The 20,658-nt window shown below is 47.2% G+C and overlaps 2 protein-coding genes and 1 pseudogene across 2 annotated transcripts; 2 read left to right on the forward strand and 1 right to left on the reverse strand.

The window, feature by feature from the left end:
• Positions 1–279: 279 nt before the first annotated feature.
• On the reverse strand, positions 280–1,239 carry LOC122453097 (olfactory receptor 13C7-like). Its single transcript, XM_043486950.1, has one exon. It carries the CDS (start codon positions 1,237–1,239, stop codon positions 280–282), a length of 960 nt encoding a protein of 319 aa, XP_043342885.1.
• Positions 1,240–12,981: 11,742 nt separating this feature from the next.
• LOC122453104 (olfactory receptor 13C7-like) lies at positions 12,982–13,938 on the forward strand. Its single transcript, XM_043486960.1, has one exon. It carries the CDS (start codon positions 12,982–12,984, stop codon positions 13,936–13,938), a length of 957 nt encoding a protein of 318 aa, XP_043342895.1.
• A 5,434-nt stretch (positions 13,939–19,372) lies between these two features.
• Positions 19,373–20,330, forward strand: LOC122453098 (annotated as a pseudogene).
• The last annotated feature ends 328 nt before the right edge of the window (positions 20,331–20,658 follow it).

The following is a 20,658-nucleotide window of genomic DNA, read 5'->3' on the forward strand; positions in this document are numbered from 1 at the left end:
ACTAAAATTTCCGTTTGTCTCTTTTGACTATATTTATAACTTTTTAATGGATATTTACCAAATTCTGGTATCAGAGGATTTCAGACTTAGGCAGCAAAATACAGCTGTGATGTGATACCGTATGGTTCTGGGTGAAGCCAAGAAGGTAACCAGCAGCACCAGAAATGAAAAGGCTCTTTCCACTGACAACCTAAGGACATCCCTGGGTTACCATTTCCCCATGAAGACAATGAGGAATTTGGGGGTCTTGCACTCTGGCAGCCTGGGAATCTGTGATGGTCACTCAGTTAGGTGTTTCTGACTCACCAGGTTCCCCACAGCAGCCTTCACGTCCTTGTTCCTGAGGCTGTAGATGATGGGGTTGAGCATGGGGGTCACCACCCCATAGAAGAGGGAGGTGAGCTTGTCTGCAAAGTCCTGTTTGTCTGCCCCCAGGGGGTCCTTGGATTTGGGCTTCCCATACATGAAGAGGATGGTCCCGTAGAAGAGGAACACCACTGTGAGGTGGGCAGAGCAGGTGGAGAAGGCCTTTTTCTTCCCCTCTCCTGAGGGGATCCTCAGGATGGTAGCAATGATGAACACATAGGAGAAAAAGATGAACAGAACTGGGATGCCCAGGAAAATCACATTGGCCACAACCATGCTGATCACATTGATGGAGATGTCAGCACAGGCCAGCTTCAGGACAGCCAGGATCTCACAGGTGAAGTGGTGTATGACGTTGTCCCCACAGAAGGGCAGCCTCACAGCCTGGGATGTCTGAACTACAGAGTTGGTGATACCAGCTGCCCAGGAGCCAACAGCCATGGGCCCACAGGCAACCTTGTTCATGACTACAGGGTACCTCAGGGGGTTGCAGATGGCCACGTAGCGATCAAACGCCATCATGCCCAGAAGCACACACTCCGTAGCTCCCATGGCAAAGGAGAGGAACATCTGCCCAAAACAGGCTGAGAAAGAGATGGTTTTCCTGGGGGTCAGGAAGCTGTCAAGGATGAGGGGCACTGAGGATGTTGTGTAGCAGATGTCCAGGAAGGAGAGGTTCCCCAGGAAGAAGTACATGGGCGTGTGTAGGCGGGAGTCAAGGATGCTCACCAGGATGAGGACCCCGTTGCCCAGCAGGATCACCAGGTACACGAGCAGGATGAGCACAAAGAGTGTTTTCTCCAGCTTTGGGTGGGCCGAGAGGCCCAGGAGGATGAACCCCACCACGGGGGAGGTCTTGTTGGACCTGTCCATAGTGCCTCTGCTCCGTCACCTGCAGGAACTCTCTGCCGTCAACCTCAGCACTCTCTGACTCCAAAAGTGCCTGGGCATAAGGGCAAAAATCTCTGCCCTGTTGAGCTCTGAGAATCTGGTCATGTCTAAGGGGCTCTAGAAAAATTATGATAGAGATCAGTATTTTACTTCTGTTCTCAGTAAGAATGAAGAGTTAATTTGGACTAACTCATCTGCAGATGAAAAATTTTAAAAATTGGGCAAATGACTTAAAACTTTTGTGTACAGCACTTGGCAAGACAGATAAGATGACAAGGAATCACAGTGTCAGGATTCATGGGGAAGAAAGGAATTCAGAGAAGTAAATCTGGCTTTTGAGGCTATGTGTCAGCTGGGGCATCTGCACCTTCTGGAGGTGGCCTCTGAGAGACCAAGAAGTGTTTCTCATAGCCTCCTGGAGGTAGAAACAGGTCTGAAGTGCAAGGCCCACTGCGAAGGGCCCCTAACTAAGCCTCCTCCCTTTGGAAAGAAACCAAAGGGCAACACCATAGGAATAAGAGTTAATCAGAAAGAAACATGTGTTTACAGGTGCTGCAGCTCAGCTTCAAATTTTCTCGAGCTCTGAAATTGGACTGAGGTGGTCCCCAATTTTTGATGCTCCCAAATACCTAACAGAAGCAAACACAAATATACCTTGAAGGAAGGCAACATCATCAGTACCTCTAAATCAGGTCCACAAATAATTCTGCAAATACAATGCCTGGCACACATTGAAAAAGAGTAAGTCACACAGGAGACAAGACAACATAGCTGAAAACTGACAGGAAAAAGCAGAAAACCAAGCCTCCTTTCTTAGTGGAAGGTGAGGGACCACAGCTGCTCTGCCCTGGCGTCGCCTACTGAGAGAATTAACCCAGACACAGTGCCAAGGCCTTCACCTCTTGTTGATCCTTTGGGACATCCGGGGCGCAACGGACCCTTTCGTGCACTGTGGCCAAGCTGAAGGAGCTTGGCCTTCTGATGGACTGTCCCTTCTTTTCTTCGTTCTCCATCTGCCTCACCAGAGGCACCGGCTTCTCTCTGAGACTGTTTCCACCGTTCCAAGTCCTCCTCTGTCAGCCCTTCTTTTTGGAAAGCTTGAATCTCCCCTCAGACTTCTAAGAGCTCCCCAAACTGGGATTTATTCTGGACCAGTAAAAAAAAAAAAAAAAGCTAGGTAACACTGAGGATGTTGGGCATTTGCCTCTATTTGCTCTGTATCTAAAACATTCATGAATTCCCAGATCTCCACCTCTTCAAGTGTTCTCAGTCATCCAGCCCCTGCCTCGACTCTGCAGGGAACCCTCCTGCCTGGGGAGCTCTGAGACACTTCTCTGGTGGTGCTCAGCACTGTAGCTGTGACCAAGCCCGCACCACAGTAATTCAGTTCAGGCTGATGTATTTACTGAGCATCTGTGCTGTGGCGGGCACTGTGTTAGGTGCTGGGATCACAGCAAAGAAGGGCACAGCCTACAGCCTCAAGGGGCTCAAAACCTAACAGAGCAAACAGTCACGCACAATAGTCACACACACAAGTAATTATGTCATCCTCGACCAGAACGGTGCCTCTCACGGTATTGACACCAGGCCTTGGGACGTATTTCACAATCTGTGCCCTTTCCAATGTGCAAAGCCCCTTGCTGTGTTCCTCGTGGCCCTCTGGCCTGCCTTTGGCTCCCTGAATGATGTGGGGCGCTGTGCTTTCTGGCGAGACTCATTTCGCTTTGAAGTAGTTCCCCTTTGATACTGAGCCGAAATCTGCTTCTTTGCAACATTAATCCCTCTTCCACAGACAGCCCTCCAAAGGTCCAGAAATAGCTTGGCTTCGGCATGAAGATAAACAAGAGTCCATCTCTCTTTTTCTCCCGGGGCCTTAAAACAGTCGTATTTCTCATGAGCAGATGTACCATCCAGAAACTGACTACACAGGCTGGTCAGTACTGAGAATGGCCCCCACCTTGAGCATGGCTCACCTGCCCAGAACACAGTGCCACCTGGATATCTGTGCTGAGACAGTAAATCAGTACCAGGCTGGGTTTTCACTCTATGTCAGCCAGCCCTCCAGACTTTTCCCCAAACCTGGATTCTGTGAAGAAAATATTCCCTCCATGTCATCATCACTAGATCCAGATTCGTGGCTCATTATTATTGCTGGATGTTGGATTCTTAACTACAAAAGAAGAAAAAGCCTCCCAGTTTTAATCAAGAAGGGACAACTGTGTGAGAAAAAGATTATGAGCTGTGGGGTTCCAGGCAACCCTTTCCTTTCTGCACAAAGTGGGGTGAGGCCGGATGACCTTAGAGACTCTTGCAGTTTGATGGGTTTATTTGCCTGTGTGAGAATAACACCTTATCCATGAAGGGCTTCCTACCTCGCCTTCTCAACCCTATTCCATTACAGTCAAGTCTGAGAACAGAAATGCCGCTGCACTGATGAGACATTTGGTGTCATCAAATCCTGCGCTTACCTTTATCAGAGACCTGTGAGCAAGAAGGGTCTGCTTCCTAAGGGCTGGGAAGAGGCCACATATCAGAAAGAGCAATACCAGGTGGGAAGTATCAGGGTGAGGGTTCAGAATGTGTGACAGGTGAAGGGTCCAGCCAGTCGTCTGCCCTGTGTCTCAGGGTACAATTTCCAAAGGACTGGCCATCACCCTTAGAAGATAATTTAAATTCCAGTCTGTTCCTTGGGACCATTTTGTCCCTGAAGTCATTTAAAGTTTGGAAAGTGAGTTGACACATTTAGAAACTTTGTATCCTTCTGGGATAACATCCCCAAGATCCAATTATGTTGAAGACATCAGAGGAAGTTTACTGCCTGCTTCCTTTCTCCCTCCCTCCTTCTCTCCCTCTCTCTTAATATCATAATCCCATTAACAGAACCCAACAGCCTGCTGGTCAATGACCACATGACTCATGGGAATCTCCAGGCAAGAATACTGGAGTGGGTTGCCATTCCCTTCTCCGCAAGTCTGTGCTTATGCGGTGGTTTATAGGGGTCTGAGTGAAAGACACAGTCTCTTCCTAATTTTCAACTTGTGGCATTAGGGTCCTTGAAGTATCCCACCGTGATCTTCCTGAATCCTCCCCTGGCATCCATCTCAGTCATTGCCCTTTCAGCATCCTATCATGTGCTCATGTGCTCCCAGACCTTATGGGAATCCCAGGGATGGATACAGAAAATGGTTATCTTTCTCTATCCAGCAAATGATTATTGAGTGTGTACTGTTACACAGAAGGCAGAAATGTGCCAAGAACCAGGGTCTAGAGACAGGAAAGTGAAAAGAGAGCTACCACACAAGGAAGGAGGCACAGACCAGGGAGAATGCCCACGCTTATGTGATAGCCCAGAGGGAGGCGAGGGCCAGACCTCCGGGAGGAGGTAACCCGAGGTCCGCGGTGTGCTGGCACTGGCTCCCAACTGTGTACATCTCCTCCCAACTCCCATGCAGTGACTTTGTTGGTAGCTTGAAATGGGCCCTCCTAGGAGCGTTTACACCACAGAAATCAGCAAATGTTCCAGATCAGGGCTTTTTCTGACTTGGGGATGTGGTTGTTAAACACTCATCAGCATACCACTGGAGTGGAGGCATGTCCGTCTGCCAGACGAAGGGGAGTGGGGAATCGTTCCAGCCAGAAAGGGCTGCATAAATCAAAGCTCAGAAACAAGACGGAGCCCCTGGAGTAAGGAGTGACCATCAGGGCAGTGTTTCTAGAGCACAAAGGGGCTGGATGGGGAGGGAGGCAGGGCTGGACCCATGCTGATCTTTTGGGACATCCTGAGGAGCTAGGACTTTCTCCTGTAGCAGATGAGGAGGCAGTTAGGGATTTTAAGTAAGGGTCTGACACGATGAAATCTGCATCTTAGGCTGGTCCTTCCAGTCACAAAGTAGAGGGAACACTGAGGGCAGGCGGGAGGACAATCAAGGTCTAAAGAGACAGAGAAACACTTCAGGCAAACAAAGATAAGAATACTGACTGGGGAGTGATTAGGGGGTGAAGATGAGGAGATTCAAGAAATGTTTGGTAGATACAAAATACAGTATTAGATTTTGGTTGGATGTAACAGACAGGAAAGAGGATAGAATCAATGTTTCTAGCTCAGATGATGGGTGGATGATGGTGACATCACCAAGGTAGAGAATATTGATCAAGTTGATGGTTTGCGAAGAGAAGATGAATTCATTTTGGAGTATAGAATGTTTGAGGAACTTCCAGAAAGATATGGGGGGAACGTCTGAGCTCGAGACTCATCAACTTGTCCATCACTTAGGGAGAGCGGCTGGAACCCTGGAGTTGTGGGCACTGCCCTGCTGTCTGCGGGTACAAGTCTAGCTGTATTGCCATGGGAGATTGTTGGCGGACCCCTGAAGTGCCAGTCATACTAGCTACAGTTTCCTTGACCTCTGGGCCACTAGGGACCCATCTGCTCTGTTATGAGAACTTTCCGAGGAAGTGGATTTCTGAGGATAGAAAAGAACTCCCTGTTGGTAGGAGAGAGAGTAAGGCCATGGAGACCAGTGACCAGAGGAGGTCAGCAGGGGTGTAGACAGTCGAGGGTCGAGATTCACAAGTGAGGGGCAAGCAAGGACTGGAAGAGCAGTGACTCCGGAGCAAAGGAGCTACAGGAAGCTGCTCTGACCATGCATAGAAACACCCTCCTTCCTCTGGGAGACCTTAAACGGATAACTGGGACCCCAATCCTAGAAGTCTAGATAGACCAGGGCTCTCGGGCAGTAGCGTGCATCAGAATCGCCTAGGGGACCTGTTAAAACACAGATTGGAAACACACAAGTACACACACACACACATACTTGTGGGTGCACAAGCAGGTTGCTGGGACCCATCCCCAGAGACTGATTAAGCAGGCCCATGGAAAAGCCCAGGAATCTGCATTATCAACAAGTTCCCAGGCGGTGCTGTTGCTGGCCTCTGCCATCACACTGAGTAGTCTGGGGCTAAACTCCTTACTAACTCAGCATGTGGGGGTCTTGGGGCATTGAGATTTAAGGTATTGCTGAAAATGCTTCTCCTCATTACTCCTCATTGTCTAGGGAAGGCTTGGACAGACCAGCCAAGGGGATGTTGGGTTTTAATTGGACAAGAGGGAGTGCTGTGTGTCAGAAATCTCTTTTCTGCAAGTGTGTTTGTGCGTATGTGTGTAAATGAGTTTGCCAAAGAGAAGTGGACTGCAGGAGTAGTCTGAACTCCAGCAAGCCCAGCATCCCCTGGGGAGACATCTCTGTTTATTGTGGCATTCTGAGGACAAATGTGGACATGACACCCCCATGAAATTCACAAGGCCTGTAACCAGATCCCTACTCAAGACATTTGGAGATTCTGTCAGGAGTCAGGAGTAACAGCACAGTTCTCTATGAAGGTGGAGAAGCAGCACTACCATTTTGAGATGACCCCAGGGCTGGAACCAGGTGCTCTAAAGGTCAGAGAGACAGAACTTTCCTGAAGAGAAGGGAAGGGGTGGTAGCGGGAGGGGCCAAAGCTCTGGCCCTTCGTGGAGGGAGCCCACTCGTGCAGCAAGAACTCAGTGGAGAAGCGAGTGTGTAATCTCTCATGTCTGAACACTGGGTCATCTGAACAGTACTTGTCTGATTCACCGCTCTGTCCTAGGAAGCCTCGTGTTCTCCTTCTGAGGGGGTTCCTTACGTTGTTTCCAGGCTCTGCACCAGAATGGCTGAGTCTCCACCTCCGCAGACTCTGGGCAGTGACTCCCAGGAGTTGGGGGACAGAGAACTCTGCCATGCAGGGATGAGCAGGGGCCACTTAGACCCTGACTGACAGGCCAGTGCCTGTTTAACCATGGGGCCCAGTGGCGCCTCTGCCCCCCCACCCCGTGAACCCCACAACATCCCCTAACCCTTGAGGAAATCCAAGTGTGCAGGGGGGAGAGGCTCCTGGCGCTTAGAGGGCAGAGGTTAAAGATGCTAGACATTCTGAATACAAGTTACTACAGCCCAGGAAAGGAGGGTCCTTCCAGCTGTTCACATCCAAGTATCCCTCGTACCTGCCTCATGGGCTTTGGGGAGAACTAGATAAGATTTAGAAAACATCTGTAAGTTAATGGCAACCCTTACTAATAGTAATATCTCACCATTATCTCAAATACAACAAATCAACCGGCCGTACACGGTCTCAATCACGGAAACTATCTCTTAGTCATATCTCTGTTTCTAGTAACTAGCCTGGAACTGGGCACAAAGGACTAGAGAAACTGTACATGAAAATGTCAGAGACAACCATGTAGCTATGCTACCCCCACCAGCCCAGAAAGTCTCTCCTTCTAACGTCCTCCAAGTCTCAAGATCTGGGATTTTAACCATTGTTCATTTTTCTCTCTCCTGCCTGTCCCACCCCTGATCTATCTCTAAATTCTAGAATTTCTTCCTTCTAAATATCTCCCAGGGCCACTGTCTCCTCCATCCCTGTTGCTGTCATCCTGGGCTGATTCTGCCTGCCCCTCCCGGGCCTAGCCCCCGGACAGCTTTGTGACATTCTCAGACATGTCTCAGTCTCTGGGTAGTCCCACTCTGCTGGACATTCTCTGAAGGCAAAGACCCACTTTTGGCCATCATGTCCCCCCACCCACCCCTACCTTCTGGTACCTGGCTCAAGGCCTGTTACACATGATATGTTTGTAGTGTAGAGATTGTTCAGAGTGGAGGGCAGGCTGGTAGGGGAGAGAGAGAGAGAGAAATAAAGAGAGCCTGCACATGTGCACTCTGCCTCGCCCAGTGGAGGGGAGGAGATGCCTAGGTGGCCAGGAATCTGTCCAAAATCCCCAGGAATATTCAAAGCACGGAGGCCCAGCTTTTTCCCTTCTAGGCAATTCTGGAGGTCAATGACAAAGCCAATTGTTGGACCAATTGTTGGTCCAATTCTTGAACCAACAGTTGTGATCAAAGCCTGGGAGAACTCCGACTACCTGGCCAGAGAGCATTCTAAGCTGAAATTTCCTTGTAGTAAGACAGGAGCTTTGGGTAGACTTCACAACATTGCCTAATTGGGTCTATGAGGCAAAGTCTAAATTCTGAGTCTCTCATCAAACTTTAAATTGCTTCTGGGACAGGGCCTGGCCCCGAAGCAACCCAGCTCTAAACTCCTGAGTCATCATGGGACCCTCTGGAGAGCAGGGTGGAGCACAAGAGAAGAGGGTACTGGGCCCAGGGTTGGGCACGGCTTGCCTACTGGCACTGTGGTGCCGTTTCCTCCAGGCTGGAGGTACCTGGGTGAGCCTCAGCCTTGAGAGTCAGCCCTCATCTCCTTGCCTCATAGAGCTCAGAGGCAGGCAAGGGCACTGTGAGGAGCTGTGGCTGAACTTTGGAGCCTTCTACACCCAGGGTCACTTGGAGACACCAGGATGTTAGACCACATTTAAAGGGTATGTGTCCCTGTTAAGAGCACATGCCCAGCTGTTGCCAGAGCAGCTTGGAAGGCTATGGCCTGTGTGGCCTCCTTGGTTATGGCTTGGTAGCACCCAGATGGGCAGGTGACAGCAGACACAGTCACTTCTCCTGGCTCCCAGTAAATTGGCATCCTGCCCACTCCATGGTCTGCCTCCCTGCCAGCCACAGACCCAGCCTTCAAGGGGTCCCACACTGGGTAAGTGCTGGATGACCTTCAGGGCTGGTTCTTCACCAGCTGGGGCGTCCCTGCATTGGCAGGTAAGGAACCTCACCTGCCAATGTAGGAGACTCAGGTTCAATCCTGGGTCAGGAAAATCCCCTGGAGAAGGAAATGACACCCTGCTGCCGTATTCTTGCCTAGAAAATCCCATGGACAGAGGCGGGGATGGAAAAGAGTCAGACATGACTGAGCATGCACACTTCACCAGCTGGGAGGAAGGAAAGAAGTCTCAGGCAAAGAGGGCTGAGTGGAGAGGGGGCAGGGAGAAGGACTGGGCTAGGGGGACAAGACAACTGTCTCCAAAAGCTCTGAGGGCTGTTACTCTGGCAAGGGAGTGGGTCAGTTTTGCATGTACCCAGGAGGCTGGCTTAGGACCAGGGGAGGAAGGGAGAAAAGGGCACACGTCAAGTCCCTGAACAACGAATAGCTCAGGATTCCCGACAACAACATCGTAGGCCATGAGTGCTGCCATCATTGTTCAGAATGCTCAAGCAGAGGCCGAGAAATCACCTCCTGAAGACAGGGCCCCTGTAACAGGTGGGTTAGAGGAGGGGACTGGATTGATTTAATATCTGAATATTCTGCCAAGCTTCTAATCTGGCACACACCCTCCCTCCCCCCAATAGTAAAGGAGACTTTCTCTAAAAAGGATTCTGCATCCCTTAATTCCTGGTATCCTGAGATAACCTCTTTTGGACACTGTATCATCACCAAGTAGAAAAAAAACACCTCTTCTTCAGGTCCAAGTGCAATCCACAAATCTCTTTCTTGTCCTCAGTTTCTCCACCTTTAAATCAAGAGGTCAGTGATTCCTGAGACTGATGGACATCAGAAGTACACGAGCAGCATTTATTTAAAACAAAAAAACAAACACTGATCTCTAAGACCATCTGTAAAGGCAGGACCCAGCAATATGTCCTTTCTTTCACTGTATTTTCAATTTTTTTTGGTTTGCAATTTCTCCCTCTATTCTTTTTTCCTTTTTTTTCCAACTGAACTATAGTTGATTTACAATATTGTGTTAGTTTTAGGTGTACAGCAAAGTGATTCAGATATATATATCCACATATATATATGGATATGAATATATATGTATATAATGTTTTTCAGATTCTTTTCCATTATAGGTTATTATAAAATATTGAATATAGTTCCCTGTGCTATACAGTAAATCTTTTTATATATTTTATATATAGTAGTATGTATCTGTTAATGCCATATTCCTAATTTATCCCTTCCCTGCTTTTCCTCTTTGGTAACCATAAATTTGTTTTCTATGCCTGTGAGTCTTTTTCCATTTTGTAAATAAGTTCTTTTGTATTATTTGTAGATTTCACATCTAAGTGATATCATATAATATTTTTCTTTCCCTAACATACTTCACTTAGTATGATAATCTCTAGGCCCATCCATGTTGCTCTAAATGGCAATACTCATTCTTTCTTTCTTATGGCTAAGTAACATTCCATTGTGTGTGTGTGTGTGTGTGTGTGTGTGTGTAGGAATTTCATATATAATATGTTGAAATTTCAAATATGTATACACACACACATGCACACACATCACATCTTCTTTGTCCATTTAACGCTTGAACATTTGGGTTGTTCCCATGTCTTGGCTATTGTGAATAGTGCTGCTATGGACATTGGGGTGCATGCATCTTTTTGAATTAGAGTTTTCATCTTTTTCATATTTATGCCCAGGAGTGGGATTGCTGGATCATTTAATAACTCTATTTTTAGTTTTTTAAGGAACCTCCATACTATTCTCCACAGTGGCTGTACCAATTTATATTCCCATCAACAGTGTAGGAGGGTTCCCTCTTTTCTAAACCCTCTCCAGCATGTATTATTTGTAGACTACTCGATCATGGTCAATCTGAAAGGTCTGAGGAGCTACCTCATTGTAGTTTTGGTGTGCATTTCTCTAATAATCAGTGATGTTGAGCATCTTCTTCATGTGCCTGTTGGCCATCTGTATGTCTTTTTGGGAGAAATGTCTATTTAGGTTCTATTCATTTTTGATTCAATTTTTAAAAAATATATTGAGCTGTATGAGCTATTTGTATATTATGGAAATTAAGCCCTTGTTGGTTGCATTGTTTGCAAATATTTTCTTCCAGTTTTAAGGTTGCCTTTTCCTTTTCTTTCCTTTTCATTTTGTTTATGATTTCCTTTGTGTGCAAAAGCTTATAAGTTTGATTAGGCCCCATTTATTTATTTTTACTTTTGTTTCTTTTGCCTTGGGAGACTAAACTAAGAAAATATTGCAATGATTTATGTCAGAGACTGTTTTTCCTATGTTCTAGGAGTTTTATGTCATGTCTTATATTCAAGTCTTTAAGCCATTTTGGAATTTACTGTATATATGGTATGAAGGAGTATTTTAATTTCATTGATTTACATGTGACTGTCCAGCTTTCCCAACACCACCTGCTACAGTGACTGTCTTTTCTCCATCGTATAATCTTTTCTCCATTGACAAAGGTTAATTGACTCTAGTGGGGGTTTATCTCTGAGCTCTCTATTCTGTTCCATTGATCTGTATGTCTGTTTTTCTGCCAATACCATGTTGTTTTGATTATTGTACCTGTGCAGTGTTGTCTGATGTCTGGGAGGGTTATGCCTCCAGCTTTGTTCTTCCTCCTCATGATTGCTTTGGCAATTCTGGGTCTTTTGTGGTTCTATATAAATTTAAGGGTTATTTATTCTACTTCTGCCACGGGTAATTTGATAGGGATTGCATTAAATCTGTAGAATGCCTTGGTAAGATGGCTATTTTAGCAATATTAATTCTTCCAATCCAAGAGCATGGGATACCTTTCCATTTCTTTGAATCATCTTCAATCTCCTTTGTCAATATTTTATAGTTCTTGGCATAGAGGCCTCTCACCTCCTTGGCAAAGTTTATCCCTATGTTTCTTTTTTATGTGATTTTAAACAGGATTTCTCAAACTTTCTCTTTCTATTTCATTTGTAGTGTAAAGATGTGCAACAGACTTCTGTATATTAATTCTGTATCCTAGCAATCTATATTTGTAACCAGCACTCAGGCAGCTATTAGACAGCCAGTTCCATGTTGTTTTGGGAACCATGCAGCAGGGCGTGGTGATATATGTGCTCTAATTTCTTTGGCAGTGAAGTTGTGATGATCTACAGTGTGACTCTGGATGTTCTGAGAGGCTGAGTAGAGTTACATGTGATAATGTCTGCAAAACATCTAAATGGCACTAGACAGCTTGTGACTCAAGGTCCCACTCAATGTAGGCTGGGAGTGCGAATTCTGAGTGGGCTCTGACTGTCAGGTAAGGTTTTATTCCTCTGGGCCGAGTTCGAGAGCAGCCAGGGTGCAGGCATGGTATGATTACGGGGGCAACGCACAAGACCTGCTCTGCAGATCAAATTTCTGGAGACTCTGGTGGATGCTCCATGTTACAGGCTCCAAAAATTCAATTTCATCAGATTTTTCAAAGAAGGTTAAGATCAAATGAACTAATTCATACTTGTTAAACTCACAAAACATTGAAGTGTAAAACAGATACTGTATAAGAAATAAAACTGCTCAAGAGATGAGAAACTTCATGTTTTTAAGCCAGCACATCTCTCCCTATAAGACTACCTGGGAAGTTGAATTACAATACAAACTTGGTATGTAAAGAGGAACTATATCTGGAGGATTGGGCCATGTGACCTTAATGGCCAGAATCACTGAGCTGGGACAGCCCGAGGACCCCAACTACATGGCAAAGACAGAGTTATTCAGAAGCCTCTGATTTGTGGGTAAGTTCCGGATATACACAACATATGTAGACCTAGGACATTGCTTTAGGAATCGTTGACTACACAAAAATGTCCTTCATTTTATTAAGTTTCATGAGATTTTTAGTCTGTTCTTCATGCTTTTGACTGATACACAACCTGGCTTTCAGATTAGTGGTTTTTTAGTTGAATCCCACAGTGTAGGCTTAAAATTAGAGACAAGATACATATTATGATCCCCCTGTATTGACCTAAGCAAGCCATTGGAAATCAAACATGTATTTTCTGTCTTCAGTATTCCTAGAGATAAAAAAGATAAATTGAAATGGAAGCATCCAACCAATCCAGTGTGACGGAGTTTGTTTTGCTGGGCCTCTCTGCCCACCCCAAACTAGAGAAAATGTTCTTTGTGCTCATACTGTCCATGTACCTGGTGATCCTGCTGGGCAACGGGGTCCTCATCCTGGTGACCATCCTTGACTCCCGCCTGCACACGCCCATGTACTTCTTCCTGGGGAACCTCTCCTTCCTGGACATCTGCTACACAACATCCTCAGTCCCCCTGGTCCTGGATGGCTTCCTGACCCCCAGGAAAACCATCCCCTTCTCAGCCTGTGCCATACAGATGTTCCTCTCCTTTGGCATGGGAGCCACAGAGTGTGTGCTTCTGGGCATGATGGCGTTTGATCGCTACGTGGCCATCTGCAACCCCCTGAGGTACCCCGTGGTCATGAGCAGGGCTGTCTATGTGTCCATGGCAGCCACCTCCTGGCTGGCTGGTGGAGCTAACTCCTTGGTACAGATCTCTCTAGCAGTACAATTACCCTTCTGTGGGGACAATGTCATCAACCACTTCATCTGTGAGATCCTGGCTGTCCTGAAGCTGGCCTGTGCTGACATCTCCATCAATGTGGTCAGTATGGGGGTGGCCAATGTGATCTTCCTGGGGGTCCCAGTTCTGTTCATCTTTGTCTCCTACATCTTCATCCTCACCACAATCCTGAGGATCCCCTCAGCTGAGGGGAGGAAAAAGGCCTTCTCCACCTGCTCTGCCCACCTCACTGTGGTGGTCATCTTCTATGGGACTATTCTTTTCATGTATGGGAAGCCCAAATCCAAGGACCCCCTGGGGGCAGACAAACAGGAACTTGCAGACAAACTCATCTCCCTCTTCTATGGACTTCTGACCCCCATGCTCAACCCCATCATCTACAGCCTCAGGAACAAGGATGTGAAGGCTGCTGTGAAGAACCTCGTGGTTCAGAAACACTCCACTCAGTGATTGTGGGATGTGTCCCATGACATGATCTGCACACTCTGATGACTGCCACTTGAAAATCTCAATGCAAAGAATTGCCAGGTGAGGGGCAAACTCAGTTTAGAGTCATGCTACCCACAGTGTGGTCCATGGAGCAGCAGTATCAGCAACACCTGGGGGCTTATTGGGCATGTAGAATCTTGGGGCCCATTCCAGACCTACTGAGTTAGAATCTACATTTTAACAGGGTCCCCCAGGTAATTCATATGCATAGTTACACATTGGGAAGTATAGTTAAGAGTGTACAGTGGGGGACTATCCTAGTGGTCTAGTGGTTAAGAATCCACCTGCCAGAGCAGGGGACATTGATTCAATCCCTGATCTGGGAACTAGAATCCCACATGTGGCAGAGCAACTAAGTCCTCTCACCACAACTAGACAGCTCTCACACCACATTGAAAGATCCCACATGACGCAGCAAAGATCTCGCATGCTGCAACTAAGGCCTGACATGGCCAAATAAACAAATAAATATATATATATCTATATACAAAGAGTATACAGTGGATGTGCGGTGTTCCTTCAGACCCGACTCTCACCTATGTCGGGCTGAAGCTGTCATAGCCTCAGCTTCTCAGAGTGTTGACAGTGAGTCCCTCTGCTGGCCTGCCCTTGGTCCAAGAGAGTTACCTCACCCAAAGTCACATTCCCTTCCCGGAGGCAGCACACATCTACTGATTGGTCAGTGTCAATGCAGAGTCCTGATCCTCCTTGCTTCTGATGGGGGTGACTCTAAAGAGCCATCCCAGCCTGAGAGCTTCCTCATGACGGAGTTCTTCCTCTGCTCAGCCCTGCTTCCTTCCCCACCCCCTACTCCACAGGTGTTGATCTTAGCAGCACTCCCTAGTCAGCATCCTGCATGAAAATCTCCGCATCAGAGCCGACTTCCTGGGAGACCCAACCCGAGACGGAGAATAATGGTCAGTGTCGGCACTGACGCGTGAACCTCGTGTGGGGTTCTCAGAGCACGTCCTTCTCAACTGTTTCCTGCAGCCTGACTCCCAGGGAAAGTAACTCAACAAATTCCTTTTGTTCAAAGAAAAAAGTATCCCCTAAAAACAACAAAAAATTCAGTTCTCTTACTTTTCAGTTCTATAAATGGAACTTCATTTGTGTTTACCGTATGAGTATTTTTACTCCAACTCAGAGAACTGGCAGGGCTGTGTTATACCCTGGGCATGTGAGTGTGGTGTCAGGTCTATGAGCTTTTATCCGAGGACAATGATGTTTGATGTCTGGAAAATATGTTGGCTCTTAACTATAAACAAAATAAATTAAATTAAAAACCCTTAAAAATCTCTGAATAATTGTATACTTACATGCCTACAAAAGGGAACATATGGCAACCACAGTAATGGGTAAATTTCTGTATCCACGTGCGTATTTTAAAACAATTGGTACTTAGGTACTTCTATAGGAACTCCTGAGCTTTCATGATTATTGTTTGGAAGTCATACAATTACAAATTAAATACGTCACTTGTAAGTCAAATAGTTTTAATAACAGAAGTAGAAAATTTATTTCAGATTTACCACAAGATCATACTTAAAATGAGATGTAGGTACATTTTGACATGATGTGGGGTGAGAACTCTAAGAGTCCCTAGGCCTGTGACAGCCTTCAGATGGACCTGATAGTTACAGATATATTGGGCTTTAGTGCCTAAAATTTAATTAGCACACACGTGCTCAATAAGACACACAGACTTCGCTCCCCAATTAACTTTCAACTCTCCCTTGCCCACCTTCACCTCTTGTGCTCAGAGAGACGTGGGGCGTGTGGCTGGTAGACTTCTTTGCGAGGTCCAAGACGGGGACACTTCTCCCTAAGAGATAACCCTAACCATGCCAGCCTGTAGCTGTGGGCGCTAGAGATCCCCAAGCAGGGGCTGTAGGGCTCCTTCTTCTCAGGCCTGATGAAGATGATGGAAGCGTGGATGGAGGGGGCTGAACCCACACTCTATGACGAGACCTCTGCATTTCCCGTGTACTAACAGGGACTATGATGCCTGCAGGGATGACAAGGATACAGAAAGAACTCGGACTGCAAGTTCATCTTCTTACCAATGAAGCATCAGTACTTACGATCTTTTTATTAGCAAATTATCCTACTTCTCTTTAAAACAAATCTTTTTTTTTTTTTTTTTAATACTGCACATTTCTTCTCTTGTTCCCCAAGTATGCTTACATTTGACTTTCGGTTAAATGAATCAGCAGTCAGTTTTTATATTTTCAGAACTGTGCTCACCACTAACCAAGGTCAGGTATTCCCCAAGAACATGGCTCTCACGCGATTGTGAGACCCATGTTCTCACAAGTGCCTGTGACTCGGCACCCCCTTTTCAGATTCTTTTTTAAATTGAAGTATAGTTGATATTCAAGGTTGTGTTAGTTTCTGATATATAGCAAAGTGATCAGTTATATACACACACACCCTAAGACCAGTCTTTATCAGTTGCTTTTGATAGAGATTAGGCTTCAATCCAAAGCTCCTCACCTCCTCCCAGCCTTCCCCCTCACCCACTTTTAAGGGAAACACCCCATCCTCAGGCCTACTGAGCAGGCTTGGCCGTGTCCCATACCTCCTGACTCTCATCTGCCTGGCCCCAGTTGAGACTACCTGAAAGATCCCATGTTCCCAGCCACCAGAGATCTCCAACTATCCAGAAGCCAGTCACCTGCCAGGCCTGCGACTCCGGAGCAGCTTCCACCTACGGCATGACCCTGTTGCTCTTTCACCAACCCCAGAGTTCTCTAGGCCCCTCATGTCCTCTGCTTTAGCCTGTAATCCTCACTCAGCTCAGTATGATGCTGAGGGGCTGCAGGGAGGGCCAGCACCTCTGGAGCAGAGGGATGCCCACCTTTAGCCTTGCAGAGACAAGGGCAGAGCCCCCTTTAACAGACACCATAGTGGTCAAAGCACAATCAGACCTTAGTTCTCTCCTCTCCCCCCAGGAAAGTCAGCAAGGCAAGGGTGGAAACTTCCTAATCTAAGGAACATTGGCGAGTTAAGATTACAGAGCTGTCTGCAGCTTATCTAATTGGGTTTATGGAACACGGGCCCTACACTCCTGTGAGGCCTCTACCAAACTTTAAATTGCTTCTGGGATTAAAACTGGCCCCAAACAACCAGAGCTCTAGATTGCGCCATGGCTCCTTGACAGAACCTCTGGAGAGAGGGCCAGGGGCAAAGATCATGACCGCCAGGACCTCCGGGAAGCAGTTCCTCGAGCTGTCCTCCCTCCTGCTAGCTCACTGGGGGTGGACAAGGCCAGGGAAGGGAGCAATCAGAGCCCCTGCAGCTACGGCCAACCCCCAATTCTTATTCACTTGCTGTGAACTCTGAAGGGACTGCTCGGCTCCAAGACAGCTACACAGAGCTTCCTGCGTGCTTCCAGGCACAGCCTCACCAGCAGGGGATGGTCAGGGCAGGCAGTTCAAGCCATCACCTCCCCGCCACCTTCCCTGCCCACGACCTCCTGCCCAGGTGAGCTCCTGTCCCCACCATGGCCTCATCCCTACATGGGGCACAGACCTGTTTCTCTCTGTGGCCAAACCTTCTTCAGATTGGTGGGGAGCAGAGGATAGGTGGCGTGAGTGGGGACCTGGTCACAGCTTCCATCTCTCTGAAGGGTTTTAAGGATAAGGGAGCAGCCATGGCCTGGAAGTCTAGACCCACTTTGGGGCAGAGCAGGGTGGAGGAGTGGGGATGATATTAGAAAAAGGAAGTTTCTGTTCAGTTTAAAGGAAAACTTTCCAACAATAGAGGGTCTCTGATCAAGGAATGGGAGCCATGTACTCACATAACTCAAGGCATTCAAAGGAGCAATTGGAAAAATTGGGCCTCATAGAAAGTATTTACACAGTGGAGGCGAAAGAGGCAAGACCAGTTATTTTACAACATTCCTGCCTAGTCTGACACTCTCTAGTCAACAGTATTAATATCTTGAATAACAAATCTCTTTTTCTCAAATGTTCCTGACACCTACAGTTAATCTCCTCTAATAATTGCATGAGGGTGGCTTGAGACTCTGCCTGGTTTCTCCCACCCAGTTTCCCAGCCAGCACCAGTGTAACAGTCACAGATGATGTGAATGAAGCCCAGGGACACACTGCTATGAGGCAGATGTCTTGGAGAAAAGTGCGACACCTCTATTTCACATGAGTGTCCTGGGGAAGTGAGGATGCCCAAGACTTCGTCATCAGTCCTTTGCTCCTCAGTAGACCTGCTCTGGCACGAATGGAGCAAAACTACATTCAGAGAGATGAAGGGAGAAAGTGAGGAGCCAGGCTCCATCCTAGCCCCGTCCTCACTGAGCTCTAGTTTCATCTTTAATGTGAGAACTCCAGGCTTGAGATTTTCTCTAATGTACTAGACCTACTTACTGGTCTATGGTGACTGAAGTGCATCCTACATGCATGTCTCCTTTGAGCCACTCCTCTGCAAAGCTGGGTAGAATTGTCTGTTTTTCTGTGGGGGAGAAAGCATGGTCTAGCACTGCAGTGGCTTTAATTAGCTCAGGAATAGAAGGGCCTGAGCTAGGAGCTGCGACTTACAAAACCGCTCCAAAAGCAAGGAGCTTGGTCCAAAAGTCACTGATGCTCATACTTGGAGGCATGATGGACACTTGTCCTTGGATCCTGTCCCTGCTCCCCAGCCTCAGGGGCTGGTGAAGCCTGAGGGAACTGCAGTTCTGGGGGCAAAGGCCATGGGTAGAGAGAGGGGATATGGACTGGCAGTGGTCTTCTGACCAGAAACTCCTTATTTACATTGCAACAAAGGGAGGTCGCCAACTAAACTCACAAGAAATGAAGTATGAACCAGGCACCAAGTAACTAATGTTGATGCTAAGCAGACCCTGATTCTCCTGGTCTCTGCTCACCACATTCTGTGTAGGACTCCATATGGAGTCAAATTATCATCAGAAAAGTATTACCCAAGCACAGAATTGGAGCCAGGAGAGTGAGTGAGGTGATGGCAGTTGTCAGCATCACTAAGCGTGTGATTGCCCGAAGCCCCCGAGGACCTGCAGGGACAATGTGGGGACAGGCAGGACTGGATCAGGCAGCACACCCTCAGCGTTCCTTTCTTACAGTCCTCACCCATCCTTACACATCCTTTCCTTCAAGTGAGTTAGCATTACTGATCAGGCTAAAATTCTACCATATATCATGGTTTGAATAGATTTCCAGGGTCTGCTTTTCCTGCTCTAAATTTGATATATCCTGACTTTTAAGGTAACTTTAGTGAACAGTGAATTTCATCCCTTAAATGCAAATACTATAAGTTAGCATGTGAAAGGTTAAATTTACTGATAAGTTCTGGAAGGACATATTGATCCCTATAAACATGTGTTTCCTGTCCTCAGTTTTCCTGAGGGTAGAAGAGACAATTTAAAATGAAACTGGCCAACCAATCCACTGTGGCCAGGATTCGTCTTGCTGGGGCTGTCAGATCAGCCGAAGCTGGAGAAAATGTTCTTTATGCTCATCCTGCTCATGTACCTGGTGATCCTGCTGGGCAACGGGCTCCTCATCCTGGTGACCGTGTCTGACTCCCGCCTGCACACGCCCATGTACTTCTTCCTGGGGAACCTCTCCTTCCTGGACATCTGCTACACAACCTCCTCAGTCCCCCTGGTCCTGGATGGCTTCCTCACTCCCAGGAAAACCATCTCTTTCTCAGCCTGTGCCATACAGATGTTCCTCTCTTTTGCCATGGGAGCCACAGAGTGTGTGCTTCTGGGCATGATGGCGTTTGATCGCTATGTGGCCATCTGCAACCCCCTGAGATACCCCGTGGTCATGAGAAAGGCTGTCTACGTGCCCATGGCTGTCAGCTCCTGGCTGGCTGATGGAACTAACTCCTTGGTACAGATCTCTCTAGCAGTACAATTACCCTTCTGTGGGGACAATGTCATCAACCACTTCACCTGTGAGGTCCTGGCTGTCCTGAAGCTGGCCTGTGCTGACATCTCCATCAATGTGGTCAGTATGGGGGTGGCCAATGTGATCTTCCTGGGGGTCCCAGTTCTGTTCATCTTTGTCTCCTACATCTTCATCCTCACCACCGTCCTGAGGATCCCCTCAGTTGAGGGGAGGAAAAAGGCCTTCTCCACCTGCTCTGCCCACCTCACTGTGGTGGTCATCTTCTACGGGACCATCCTCTTCATGTATGGGAAACCCAAATCCAAGGACCCCCTGGGGGCAGACAAACAAGATGTTTCAGACAAGCTCATCTCCCTCTTCTACGGGGTGTTGACCCCCATGCTCAACCCCATCATTTACAGCCTCAGAAACAAGGATGTGAAGGTCACTGTGAAGAATCTCGTGAATCAGAAATGCTTCCCTAAGTGACAGTGGGAGAAAGCAGTGAGTGTATCTTGCAGTTCTCTGCATACAGAGGATCCCCTAGGGAATGGCCACTTGGTAAGCATAGACCAGCTCCATGATCCTCCACATCAGTCTCACCACAAGACTGACCCCCAAAATGCACATATAGGTAGGGCTTTTCTGACTAACTGAAAATGGAACATCAAGTCTTTAGAATGAAGAGGGGGCTATGCTAAATCACCTAGAAGCAAGGATAAGTGACTATTACAATTTATTTTCATTCTGAAAAAACAACCAATAAAAATTAAAGCTTTATACAAAATTGCTTCTTTCTTTGTTCATGTGCAGACTA

Source organism: Cervus canadensis, chromosome 14 (assembly GCF_019320065.1).
Source record: "Cervus canadensis isolate Bull #8, Minnesota chromosome 14, ASM1932006v1, whole genome shotgun sequence".
Taxonomy (NCBI): domain Eukaryota; kingdom Metazoa; phylum Chordata; class Mammalia; order Artiodactyla; family Cervidae; genus Cervus; species Cervus canadensis.

Bases quoted from the DNA above. Each gene is read 5' to 3' on its own strand.
- LOC122453097 (XM_043486950.1), bottom strand. From the start codon at position 1,239: ATGGACAGGTCCAACAAGACCTCCCCCGTGGTGGGGTTCATCCTCCTG.
- LOC122453104 (XM_043486960.1), top strand. From the start codon at position 12,982: ATGGAAGCATCCAACCAATCCAGTGTGACGGAGTTTGTTTTGCTGGGC.